The sequence below is a fragment of the Varroa destructor genome, unplaced genomic scaffold (genome assembly GCF_002443255.2).
Source record: "Varroa destructor unplaced genomic scaffold, Vdes_3.0 BEIS01000001.1, whole genome shotgun sequence".
NCBI lineage: Eukaryota > Metazoa > Arthropoda > Arachnida > Mesostigmata > Varroidae > Varroa > Varroa destructor.
In genome coordinates this window covers 19,651,720-19,666,072 of record NW_019211454.1, presented here as the reverse complement: position 1 = coordinate 19,666,072, position 14,353 = coordinate 19,651,720, and the positions used below count along the sequence as shown (strand labels likewise).

At 43.0% G+C, this 14,353-nt stretch overlaps 1 protein-coding gene across 2 annotated transcripts in view; it reads left to right on the top strand.

Annotated features, from left to right (window-relative positions):
• LOC111244251 (cell adhesion molecule Dscam1-like) overlaps positions 1–14,353 on the top strand; it is a 131,497-nt gene that overhangs the window by 82,159 nt on the left and 34,985 nt on the right. For both annotated transcript variants that reach the window (XM_086986360.1, XM_086986354.1), the window contains exons 5-6: positions 13,190–13,348; positions 13,737–13,892. In XM_086986360.1, the coding sequence (XP_086842486.1) occupies positions 13,190–13,348; positions 13,737–13,892 (315 nt within the window). The remainder of the gene's footprint in view (positions 1–13,189; positions 13,349–13,736; positions 13,893–14,353) is intronic.

The following is a 14,353-nucleotide window of genomic DNA, read 5'->3' as shown; positions in this document are numbered from 1 at the left end:
CGAACCGAAGCCCGGTTCGCTTTAGTAAGCCAAACCCTCTTTGCCTCCGGACGGTCAAGTATGCGAGAGCAAGAAATGTTGCTGCTACCGATGCTCCCGCCGTCTAGGCCGGGCAGCGCTTATTCTCAAGCGGTCCACTGAAAGGACATCTTGGACCACTCTCGATGCGGCCAGCTTGTCCGACCAGCCATATAATTACCATTTATATGAGAAACTTGCCGTTACGATGAAGCAATTACGTATCAGCACTAGTGGTAGTACCTATAGTGCACCAAGTAGTGGCCTTAGAATTAAAGATTGGGAATAGGACGACGTCGACGGCGAAGACGCAGGCGGCAATAGTCGGCTCAGAAGCTTTGACGTCGATGTTGATAGCTAGCTCTGCTGAATCTAAGCCACCTCAGTAGGATCGACAGGCGGGAGTAACACTGCTCTACCATTCTATGGGCCAGATAGTTGTCCACCGTGTGACTGTCGTATCCTAGAGTAATCGAGTAAATTAACAGGGTACCTTAGAGTAAGTTCACATGTGCATGGAACATAAAATGAAGAATAGGTCAAGAAGCACTTTAAGCACTGCCACGGGTGGCCGACAGATTCCCGCAGAGTTGCATAGCGCCGCGTTTTCACTGTTTTTCTCATCTTATGCGACACTTGAAAATTGCGAAGCCTTCAGGACTCTAAGAAATACTAGTTGTCGCCGCTACGGCCATGGACATCGCATCTTTCCTTAATCGTAGGGTGTCAAGCTTTAAAAGAGCCAAGGGGAATCTAAGAGTTAAAATCAATAATCGGGTAAAGTTAAGCGACACGGTGACTTTTTTTCTGAATATGATAGGAGAGATAAAGGGCGAAGTAGTGGTACACAGGGTAATAGCGTCTCACTATAATAACGCAGTGTTAACATGCTTACCATTATATTTAGCGCCTCAGCCTAAAATGGGGTTCAGACTCGAAACCAAGCACAGACAGCAAGACTTTGTATCTTACTTGACGGGTCAATCAGCTGGCTGAAGCAACGCTTATTAAAAATAGCGCCAGACATAAAACAAAAAGCTTACAGCCTATATATATAGACGAACTTTTATATAGACGAACTGCCTGCGTCTATATAAAGGGCGGTGGTTAGCATTCGAGCGTTCCTTGAAGTGTCCCCAGTTCAACCTCGTACAAATAATATGCCCGGTTCGACCTCATTTTGTCGATTGGCGACAGATTTCGTTTGCTTCCACGAAAGTCAACAGCGGCTAAAGCTACCCAATGAGATTGCTTGGCTGATTACTGCCGACGAAGTGCATTACAAAATAAAAAGGTTAGCTAGAGCTGAGTGAAGGCTCAGGGAAACAGTAGCAGTTAGTCGGTGGTTTTATCAAACAATACCCAGTTAGTACACCTTGAGACTCACCCAACAAATGACAGTCGGCTGCAGGCAGCGAAATTGTATGAAGTGTTCCTTAACTCTTGCAATACCAACTAGAGGAGTGCCCTTCGGTCATTTCCATCCTAGTATAAAGGGAAGTTGCTCCGACACGGCTGCTGTACCCCGAAGCGAGTACATATGGTCACCGCCCGTGCCTGTTTTGTAAAGAGCTTCTTTTATGTGATCTTGAATACATCATCTTCTACAAAGTGTGGCCGAAAAAAGTGATCGAAAAATAATCAGACCGTTAACGTTGACAAAGAAGCTTACGCTTAACGTTTATAATGAGATAGTCATTTTGGGGGGATTACATTGGACGGGTGAGCATACGTATCGGGAGTTAGCGTGGTGATTAAGCATTTCAAACTATGAGAAAAACATTAACAGCTTTAGACGGATTAGGTCACGACAACTAGGAGGTCATAGATGGTCTACAGGTCTATCCAGGACAATGTGTGGACCCCATCTGAGATGTTTTCATAAAAACAAGCACTTCCGTTAAATAACGTCATTAGCTAACGTCACTGACGTCAATAGCTAATTAGAAGTACGATTCTGATGAATTTATGACAGTGTGTTGTTTGTGTGGAATTTTTACACCTATATTTAAGAGAAGGAATATTGTAAAATGTTATTTTTAAGTTATTTATTTTCACATTAAATACGAATCGAGTGATGCTTAGAACGCTATCAGGAACGATAAACTTGTTTTACTTTAATATCGAAAGTTTCATATTTGATAATTTTGCTATGTGGCTAGTAATATATCTTTGATAATATTAAAAAAATGCCTTATCTAAATTGATTTTATTTATTATTGAGTTAGTTTCGCTGCGACAAGCGGGCGTCTTTACGGAGAGAGATACTTTAAGCATCCACACAAGTGGCACGCACAAGAGAATATAGCACACTTAAAACAGTATATCAATTGAAACTGCCGTATCGCGTGTTTGAGATTGGCTATTCTATGTGATATGAAGGGTTTTCTGGATGAAAGATGATTAGTGTATATATTTAGCCGCTTGGTAAAATTCAGAAAGCTTTTGCATGAGATTTGCCTCATCTGGTTGTGTTTCGTCATGTTGTAGTGTTATGTAAACCATCACAGATTGGACGGTCCATAAAAATATACGCCTGCTTTTTTAAATCCGACCAGTAGGCTAATTAGACTTAATTAATCTAGTTATCACCATTTTCGTCTCGTTAACGCTATTTACTGCTTAATTGAGAGCTGTTAGTAGGCAGACCTTTTGGCGATTCCACCGCTTGGGCGGTACTGAATAACGCCGTTTGCATGCACACCCATTGGACCGGACAAATATAAAAATGCAATTTAACCGACGACACTAAGAGGCGTAGGTACACGGATGTCGGTTCGATGTAACGCCTTCGGTCTGACGAAGGCGACACAATCGGAGGGAAGTCAGAAGGGGAGGGGGGTTCTGTTCTCAAAATCGTTCTGCAGGAAACAAGCTTTGCATGACTGGGTCTCCGGTTTTCTTTCGCCTTCGTGCATCGGTCCAGCAGGCAAATCTTCCTTTGGTCTGTCAAATTGAAACCCTGACTGATGGAAATGTCCCAGGTCTGCCCTGTTCCAAAACCCAACAGCCAAAACCGCTAGGATCCTATTTTCATATTTTTTTTATTTCATGCTTTCTCTTCTTATTGCTAGCTTTCGGATACTTTATTTGCGAGCTAAATTTACCATCTCTGTTCAAGATCACCCTCTAGGCTTTTAGTTAACTCAGATTAAATATTTATAAATGGGATATAGACCGTGAAGAGCAAAAAGGTTGCCAATGGTCGCCAGCAGTATATGCGAAGACTATGCCGAGACCTCCGCGGAGATACGGACAAACATACCGGGATGCCAAAGGTGAAGGCATAATCCTCATCGACTCGACGATGGCTATAGAGGCTACATTTTTGAGCTGCCTGCGACCACGTCTTCATACTTATCCGAAAGTTCTTCACGGGTCGGACGCCGTTATTTCTCGGCTTTGCTGTAACAGCAAACATTTTCTTTTGTAAAATTCATTTGTACTTGCCAATACTAGTGCCGCCGCTACTACTCCGACCTTTGTCGTATGCGTGTTGTGCCAGTCTGCTAGTAGAGGGGAAATGCTTCCGTGAAAGTGGATAGGTGAAAAACGCGTCTTAGCAAATGAAGGCAAAGGGCAGGACTTCCTCGAGGGTGCTTAACGAAATTCAGTTTGGATGAAATTCTGCAGTCCAGTTCCTTTCAAATACAAGTATTTATTAAACAGGGCTCAACCGGAAGGACATCCATGCGCTATGAAGGACTTTTTCGTGAGAGAATGAATCGGTGAACAGATAACTTTAGTCAAGGCAAAACGACAACGGCAGGTACCCAAAATTCAAGCAGTCCACCCAGTAACGCCTTAGTCGGTTGGGGTCAGCGAATCGGAAAATTAGAGCAAACGGCAAGAAAAGTAGAAAACAAGGACCTGCCTCGTCGGATCTTGACGGCGCCGAAATCAGTGCTCAAAAGTGGAAGACCGAATACTATGAGGTATAAAAGGTTTATATATATGTATGGAACATGAAACGGTAGGTAAAATAAACCATCTTTGGACATAAAAGAAACTGAAAAAATTTAGGGAGTAAGTAAATAAATTTTATGGTACTTGACGAAACAGAATACCAGCTTCCAAATAATAAACAAGAACCTTTATTAACAGCAAGTTTGTAGTTAAGTTTGACGTCACGATTTCAAGTTCATCCATAAAATCGTGCGCCTTCGAAATTCAAAAGCCGTTCTAGCGGGAAAAAGGGAATAAAAAGTGACTACACCGCAAAGCTGAGTCACTTTTTACCACATCGTCACCCTCTATTTGCGTTCGTGCTCTGCTGCTGTTCATTGGGCAATGCTGTTCAATTGGGAGGATACAAGAGCTAAAATTCGTATGAACAGTATATATACGCGGACCACTGCTTATTGACGAAAGCCTCCGAAGGCTTTTTGTTAAGATGGGCTTTATGTAATATATAGGATAAATGTTTTCTCTGACTTACGCTTTCCCAATTTTTTACCATATTCCGCTTGTCGGAGGTTTAACCAGGACGACACGATATACTCAAATGAAATCAGCTGCTATTCCACGCTTTTTTAGTGTGGAAATGTACCCCATGGGGAAGAATGTACAGCAAAGAAGAAGAACAAAAAGGCAGCCCAATGCTTCTGACGCAGCGGATTGGACTAGATAGAACGGCAAGTAGGTAAGTTTAAAAAATCGATACAAATGCGTGTACGGAATGGAAATGCCGCCATGGTGTTCTCGTAATCAGAACAGATCTATACGAAATGTAGTTCCTTTCAATAAAGAATGATTTTGGAAAAAATCGTTTTTTAGCGAGACAAAGCTGGGGTACAAATTGCGAGAAGGTCACCTTAGACACTATTACACATTATTAATTTATCTACGGCTTTGCAATTAGTAACTACTCTTAGGTTATTAACGTGATTTGTATCTAACACACGTTAAGGTATTCACTTAACGTAATTACAGAATGGCGTGTTAATCTTAAGGCGTTAATAGGTATTTTTGGTCGATCTACCGCGAATCTATAGTGAACAATGTTTAGTGTGCTCTTAGTATCTCTTTTCCGTCTATTTCAAAGGATCTGGCCGGAATCAATCGATCGGACGTTTTATCGTTCCTGATTACATGTCACATTCTGCTATACTAAATCAGTTTGATAATTGTTCCTGATTCCTTTTTGTAGTTGATCTATGTTTCGCTCTAAGCGATATGTCATAAAGCTCTAGCAACAAGACGGCTGGATTCAAATATCTAAGGTCATAACTTTCATTTTGTCTATTGCTTTACGGACGATGCGTTCCTTTTTGCTATCCTCGGTATATGCTTATACATAGGGAAATAAATACAAATCAGACGCAGAATTCAACAGACACCTATGTTGCTCCTAAATTGATCATAAACCGTGAAGTGGTGGATCTGATATATTCGAGCGGCTACTATTGCTTGCACTGTCGGCACTGCTGCTTAGACGATTCTGGTTGATTAATTATTCAGCAAGCGTGTATCTATGACGAAGTCAGACTGAGGTTGGAAATGATCGAAGTATTCAATCTAGATATACATACACATGATGGGATTAGTATATAGGAATAGTTTAAGCTTTTTGTCAAGATGTAAATACATGACAAGTTGCGCTTTCTGTTGCAACTGAATCGGAACCGATGATGGATGGCAGACCTTGGAGAACGGGATGAAGACGTTAGCGCACCTTGATAAGACGATCTCTGTTGACGCAGCGAGATTAGGAAGCGGTACGGTCAGGAGGATTTTGGGATGGCCTTGACGATACACTGCAGGCATATTAAAAAGCTGTGCAGGACAGCACTTGTCGAGCCAATAAGGACTGTGCTTTCGATCATTATATCCTAGTGCATCCGCTTATGTCTCTGTGCAGACTTCGTGACGTTTTAAGCGTACGGTGTTGCCGACCTTTAGTGTATAACTTTTCTCTTATCATATACACGGTCTCCATGAATCCCATTGGACCCACTCGCGTGGGCCAACAGTTACCGCTTCAACCTGTTGTCATTGAAAAGCGAATAGAAGCAATAAAATTAAACCCATTGCCATAACAGAGTATCACAGATAGCCATAATAACCATCCTCTGCTTTGCAGAAGAATGGTCATCTTGACCAATAGAGTAAACACTGTAACAAATGGATTTATGCGGTTATTCTAGAAGTGGCCGTAAAATACAAATTGACAAAGTGTAAGTTGACCATAGTTGCATCAGTAATATTCTTTTTCGTTCGGAAGTCCGCCTTCTTTCAGTATGGGTTACCCAACACTGAACTATCACATTGCGACCCGGTCCTTTTTAACAAGTCTTTTGTTCTTTCTTTTTAACCTTATATTCATTTTCTAGTTCCGCTGTGTTTGACATTAGTGATGACGTTCATTGTCGTTATTCTGCTGTCTAGGCCAGCCTTTTGTCCCAACCTCTCTTTTGCCAATTAGGACTCGAATTTTTTTTTGCAAAATTTAGCCAGAGAGGAAGACGGCCCAATAGTTACCACAGGAGCAACAACAGTAAGCGTACAACCTGGAGAAAAAGCTACGTGCTATGTGTGTTTGGGGTCGGCTAAAACAACCGGGTTTTTCCTGATATATAAGCATTGCTTAATTGCAACACGTTTTATCCGCGGATTATATTTCTATTTCTCTTCCTTTCCTTAAGCGTCAAAAAGATTTCACTATGATCACCTGCCTGCATTGTTCTGCTGACCCTGTCGTCGAAGTCCGGCAGGTCACTTCGTGTCTGTCTGTTGTATACGCACTTGTTGGCTCCGTGCACGGCCTAGCTTTTTGGCGCACAGGAAGAAAGAGTGGAACAGAGGCAGACATGATAAACGAGAGATATAAAATTGGCTTCCCTTTGGCCATGAAGAAACGGCAATGTATCAGCATATTTGGCTGCATCGTTTTTTCAGTTCTCTTTTCATCTCCCAGCATCACCAGCTTGTCATCTCCACCCCAGCACACGTTTTGTCCCTGTTGTTTCCTGACCATTGGTGTTTGGCCTACGCACAGTGTTCCTAAAAACACATGTCTGGCAAGTTTTGCTCTCCGAGCAAGGTTCGAAAAATCGTCTCTCTTTTCTTAGTTTTCTCCCTAAGATCTCAAACGAAAATCCCCCAAGGGTTGAGACTTTCAACCTTCCGTATTTTTCAACATCGATAGAGATCCATTACAGTTGGGAGTTGCGGATATTTCGGAGTTAGCTTAGATGACTACTTAAAGGAAAGTCAAAGGGGTTACTGCGAAAGATACTTGGCAGACAGAAGGTTTACGGCCAGCAACGCTTAAGTCTTCTTCGATATGTGGCTCGAGGATATAAGCTTATCCCGCATCCTTCTGAGCACCTCCTCTAGTTGTTCTTCGTAAATGCTTCGATGCTCCAGTCTTCTTCCGTCGACCTTCTTCGGTTTCGTACGTCTTTCCTTCTCCGTCTCATCTCGTTTTCCGATGCCTCCCGATCTAAAACGACCTGCCCTGTCTCTGTCTTAATCGCTTCCATCTCCCACTACTTCGTTCTGATCTTTGACCTTCGTTGTTTGTTTGCTCGGTCATTTGTGCTGCTATCTCGTTCGTATTTGCAGAATAAGAGATGAGGGAACCAGCCAGCCGCTGGTCAACGCATTTATTTGCGGAGGAAAACCCCGTCGTTACGCAGATAAAAGCTGAGAAAGAACAGGATTTTAGGCGGACCGGAAAGTGGATGTATTGGTCCACTCGTTGTTGGTAGCTTTCCTCCGTTTAGATGGACAAGAAGTGTGCCTGAAAGACGCTCTAGAACAATATGCGAGCTCGGTGCATGTCGGCTGACCAGGATCTGCCTGATGTTTCAGTATTGCTTTCTAAATCTGTTTACAAAGCCACAAAGACAAAGGCTTTGTTTGTGTCCTCTCCTCTTTTCGTTCACTTTTTGAAAAGCCACCACTAGCAGACTTCAACCATCGGTCGAAATAATAGCGTTAGCGAATATCCTTTACCCTCCAGAGCGGGGGGCAATAAGGAAAGGCCTTGGAGGTTTTGGCCAATGATAGTCGTACTTCGATGAACGACTGTTTGTCATACTGCGCGGTGTCCTTCAGTCTAGCTTTGTGAAGAAAGAAAACAGCGAGTTGCAATTTAAATTTATTTAAGCTATCTATTTGGGTTCACGCCCCTTTTGCGCTCACTGCTTCAGATTATCTATATCGTTGGTATAATATATATATAAACACAGAAATTCGTCGTTGAACAAAAAATCGGGTAGTGAAACGGTAGGCAGATTTTAGGAAAAAAATATTGGGTCATCGTATACAAACAGTGGACGGAGAATAATGGAGTCCATTGAATAGGATGAGGGCAAAATCGGCGCCTGTGGAAAACAATCCTCAAAGAAATTCTACATAAGATGATGAAAGGCTAGAAGCAGCACTAAGAAATGAGAGAAAACCAGCTCTCGAATGCTAAAAGAACTGAAAAGTAGAATGGCAACCATCTCACCACGAGTAGTAAAGAACAATGGCCTCGCGGAGTATAGAGCAAATACTAAAACAACTCCCTTCGTCGTTGTAGGCCATCGGCCTTAAATACCACAATAAAGAGAAGGCCGAAAGAAACAGACGTTGAGAACTACTGCACCATAGGCACCACCATCCACAATCCAAAGCACAAAGCAATCCGAATATCAATCGTCTACAAAGCTGCCACGGCCTGCCCAGCCCTGCTCTTGGCCAGATAAAAATTTGTTCTCAGTTTAAAGAAAAGAGTCTCTAACATCAAAAGGCTCGGCCGAAATAAACGCCAGCGTTCAGTGATGACCTACTGAACCCCTTGATTAGCGCTAACCAATTGAATGAGCTGCTGAATTCCGCGATCTGGCGGCCTCAATGCTTGACCAATAAAAAGACAGTCGGCGAAGATTCGCTAGAGAACAGACTGGGAACCTAGTGTTTCAGCAAGCGCTAAGTATTTGCAGGCGTGAGAAATCATTTCGTATTGAGGATGGTTCATACATGACAGTAAAACCAATTTATCCCCGTGATAGCCTAGTGGATAACGCATTTGTGTACTAATCTTCGAAAGATGTTGTAGTATAAGCTGAAGTCCAGACATAGACATACGTCGTTTCGCGTTGGGAGCCAGCCGTCTGATGGAGTGCTTAATGGCGGTGCCGGACGCAAAGCTCAAAACATAGAATAAAATCAATCTACTGATACACGTGCAGTCGAACTGGAGAATGGAATAGTAGCCATTTACTTGTTTGTTAGGGAACAGGCGCCGTTTAAAAAAGCGAGTTTTGAAGAAGGAGGGAAAAATGCCTGGCTTGGAATCTGTTTGTGGAAAGTATGCCGGTGTAAATAGAACTGGATTGTATGTGCGAGCCAATTTTCCTAAGACACTACGATGAAATGGGTTACAACAAAGATGAATCATAGGAAAGCGTAAATAGCAATGAATAAAATTGGTATGCCAGTGGTGGAATAAGTTTCCGCCTTATTCGTTTGTGATTATCCTAGGGCATTATTCTAGTACACTCACTTATCCATCTCATCATGAGGATGAACCAGTAATTTGTACCGTAGATTTTTTTGTCCTTCCGGAAAGCGTTTGAGATGTGCTGTTTTGCGAAGAAAAAATGTTTTATCCAGCAGATGCGAGCAGTATAACTAAAATTTTGCTTTATTACATGTAAACTTTTTTAACGTGTCTATTTAAATGTTAACAACTATGTATCTAAGTTTTAAAAAAGAACGCATTACGCAATTGCATTTACTATAGTGATTATCCAAATCCTCGTACAAATCCATAGATAATACATTTTATTGTCTCTAAAACAACACCCTCTGTCCTGTGAACGATACGGCGCTTTAAGATATTTCCGTTGGAACAAGCACACTGACGGCACAGGTTCATTTAGTATAGTCCGATATTGTTTATTTTCAAAGCAGTCTCTTACGCACATGTCTTTCGTACGACTCAGTCGCTATGGGATCCTCTGCTATATCATTACATAAAAGAATACTTTATGATAGCAACGCTATGAGTGATGGCATACTACTACGATGAAATCATTTCCTCGTTCCTACACTGTGACGCTTGACTTTAGCTCGTAACCCTACTACCAGTTGTGTGAGAGAAGTCTACGTCAAAGTAATTATGATACCGCCTCAGTAAGATTAAAGCAAAGCGGCAAACATCCGCCAGCTCCGACGACATCAGGCAACCGCTCTTGTGGTAGCGCAATGGGCGCGCCAACGCTAAACCTTGGGGGACCACAAACAGGATCACAGTGTTCGGGTACACAGGCCTGCGCCCCTTGCAAGTTACCCTTTTCCAGAGACATGCGGCTGACTACGGACTGTTGCGCCGTTTCCCGCTGCTACCTTTGCCGACAATCTCCCGAAACAACCCCCATTCGCTTCAGCTTGTACCGGGTATTTAGGTAAATGAACTTTAGTAGTGGCAGTTGCTCCCTTCTCATCGGAACCGGTTGGGTGGCTGGCCCTGCTACTTGGGTCGTTCGCTCGTAATGATGGTGGATTCATGAGGCGGTAAGGCTGAGCGCGGTTGCTCGTTCTAATGAATTTAGTAGTTATATTCGATAGTGCGTGGTGGCTTGGGCTGTGTAAGCAGTTCGCCAGGACCACGTAGGCCGCCTGGCAGGTTCTGAGCAAACTATGCGATATAGACAGCAGCGAAGCAGGCTGAGCCAGCACCCAGCGGCTATTGAACAGGGGGAGCATCGGATAGCTACCAACGTATTATATGGCACCTTGCACTTCGTGCTATGGCCCTGATTTCCTGCAGCTCAGCAGATATTCATTTAAAACTTCATTTCTTTATCTTTCACAACCGTATTTTGTACACAACACCAAACGCCGGACTAATGTTGTTGAGTCTAACGTGGCCACTGGTATTGCCAACACTATACCTCCGGGGGCGACCGATATCTTTGCGCGTCCATCTCATTGTCGATTGAGAACATAGAGCAGGCATCTGCTCCGACTTCGGCCCAAAGCAACGCTACAACGCAGGTCTGCACCGACATGTTCTTGCGAGTACAACGCTACCGCTTGTTCAGGACGAGAGCTGCTGGAGCGTTCTACTGTCCTAGAGCAACACCGAACAGGGATGGCCTTCAGAAAAATAGACTCTTGCTGCAGTATGTAAGAGAATTATGTAGAATGTGGCATCCTTAAAATAGTGTGTATGAACGATATTCGCGCTTTTTGATATGGTATCGTTCCGCTCGCATCGTTGGAGCCGCATCACAACATACTCCGTATCTGCATGTGAATTTACCGAACCAGACTACAGTAGCCGAGGGCGATACTTGGGGCTTTTGCGTTCGGCTTTCGAAGGCCTGAACAATAGCCTAATCGCTATTTGATTTAACAGCACTATAGGATTCGCTACTTTCGCTCTTTTTAAATAGGTAGCTAGATCGAGAATTAAGCAGAAGGCCACCGGGAAAGAGCTCGATCAAGAGCCCGGATGCTTTCTCTCCTTCCGCGTCTTACGCACTCCCTTTCTTCCCCCTTGGCTACGCACATAGGGGCTTACAGTTCATATTTCTCGTTGATGATGACTTGGGACAAGATTACTTGACCGCTTGCCGGTTCCCTATCCGACGACGGATGTTATTCGGCCGGGCGAGTGAGCAAAGGATTGATTTCAATGACCTTGTGCTGTACTATTCTGCTAGCCCTCGGGTTTCTTCCATTTCGGACTCTTCATACGGGTTACCTTGGAACGAACTAGCTAGCCAGAAGTAGCAGCAAGCTCGTTGATTTAGTCAACACTCTGCATTGGTGCAAAGAAAGCGAAGTGCCGCTCAACTGGAGAGTTCGTATGGTTTAAGGGTAAGTTTGGGCGAAGCTACCTTTAGAAGCGGCCAACAGCTCAGGGCAGTTCCTTTTGCGTGTAAGTGCGTCCCTACGCCCGAGTTCCCTCATTCGTCTTCATATCTGTTCTCAGAAAACCTCGAGGTCGTCTCGTTGGAGTTTTCGTAAAGTATCGGAGCGCCTTACGCCAGCCACTGTCAAAGCCGTCTATAGTGAACCAGCGCAGAGTAATATAAGCAATCGAACGCTTCTTTTGTTCGACCGTAACAGCATCAGTGGACATTGGGGCGATAGCCAGTTTGCGCCGTTTGTGAACTCATAGATGGGGACGCTTTAGAGGGTGAAAGGGAGGGCAGAAAGAAGTTAAGCACACAACGTGATAGTATATGTAGTCCTGCAGTTGCGGACTGAAATAATCGTTTCTGTCTTCCGGTAAAGTGTAGTCCGGTGAAAAGCAGACAGTTACATAATTTGCACACTACCACCCTTCCAAAGTTTCACTGTAAATTGTTACCAGCTCCTCCATAGATACTGGCCCCCAACTGAGCCAACTGAGCTCTATCGTCGTCGTTCGCGTCGGAGTTCAGGTTGCAAGCTTCTGCCACCAAAACAACAACAACAACGATATAGCTTCAACGAAGTCCGGTGGTCATATCCATGCAGGCGTGCGGGACTTGAAAACATATACGTGGCAGGTACGCTTCTTGAGCACAACGCGACTGGTGACGTTTTGGAACGAACAGAAGAAAAAATCGTGTAAAATTAAATGGTTACATCACAGTTAGGCGGCGCTGCTGCCCGATCTGTTGCGTTTAACCGAACACCTGACTGACGTTATTTAACAGAGTCTGACGTGACGATGCGTATAGTAGAAAACTGAGATCATTTCGTTTTGTCATCAATGGAAATGCTTGAAAATGTTTGCTGAACAGTAAAATCGCTAAGGACAAATTAAACAGAGGAAAAAGAAAAGACAAGTAGCGTCTGGAGCTTTCTGTTGGGTAGAAACTAACAAAAAGCGAAAGCTGCCTGTTTACTGGACATATGCAGCCGTAGTAACACACTTCTAACATAATATCCCTAACGACAATAGGCTTATTTTTGCAATACGACAGATGTCGGTTGAAACAAAAAGTAGGACTTAGAGCTCAATGAAACCTAAAGTGTTCTATCGTACAAAAATCTTGCACGTGTATACATTGTGCACATATGCATGGCTGACATATATGTATATATATGGGGCTAGTAGGACTTCATGTCAAGCGAAAGAAAATTAGCCCATGCCGGATCGTCAAGTAGTCGCGACAGATAACTATACTTATTTAGTCTAACGTCCTTTCTTTTATTACCTATGCACATTTGGTTATAGTGATAAAGCGGACATTTACGGCGAAGGTATTCGAACGAACGATAATCCGGGGTAATACAGGTGTCCTGCGATGTCATATCAGCGACGTAGACAGAGCGTACATTCAAGTCAAGACGTGGCTTGTTAACTCATTTCGATTAAACGCTGGTTCAATAGGAGGTAAGTGAAAAGTAAAGTACCTTTATTAAGCTATGTAGGCTTTATTCTAATAAGGACGTCTAGTAACATTCGAATAGCTCTCTGATAGGTAAGCACATCCTTTAAGTAAAACAAGTGTGATTTTCAACAATGCCGTCAGCTCATCAAAGGAAATGTTTTCTTTGGGCACTATTCATAGCCGAAGCCATATTTAAATAATCACCTATGACCGTTTGTATATTTACTACTTTAGGCAGGAACATGAGTTAAAAATGGGCCGAGAAACAATTTACGTATTACCAAAAATATTGACTAGCATTCAGCCCAGTTTTAGCCTGTGACGAATCTGGCAAGTAGCTTACACGGAAAGCATTGATTGTGATTGGCTGTTTACCAATACACTTTGCAGTGCGCGGAAAATATAGCGTATTGTCAAATGGAGGTGACCTCCATATACGGAATGTGGATTCAACGGATGCTGCAGCAACATATGAATGTATGGCACAGCATTTGCTCACACAGGAAACGGCCATTAGCATCGCTGGCAAGAAAATCATAGTTCGAGGTAAGTTTTACAGAAGGCGCTTTTGCTGACAGTACCCGTCCCCGAATGGGTACGGCGATAGCTGGACGAGGAACCTTTGCATAAACATTGTCTCCATTCAGGAATACTCAGTAATAAGCTCTACACAGGATACATCTAAAAGTCAATGAACAATATAATTATTTATTTATACGGACACCTATGTTTTCTAAGCTGTCTCAGCCAAATCTTGCGATTGAAAAGCAATATTGCTATTAACTACTAAATAAGTGTTTCAAAGTTCAATCTCTGGTTAAGTACTGCGCGAGACAGTTGGCGGGTTTTTTCAGCACAAGCGTGTATCTAAATTCCGTTAGTCACTGGCTTTTAGTTATGAAAGCTAGCAGATTTAAAGAATATCAATCATTCGTTATATATAACGGTTTTCTGTGCCGATAGTTTCTCGTACTGCGAAAAATAATGATTAGTATAGGACATAACAC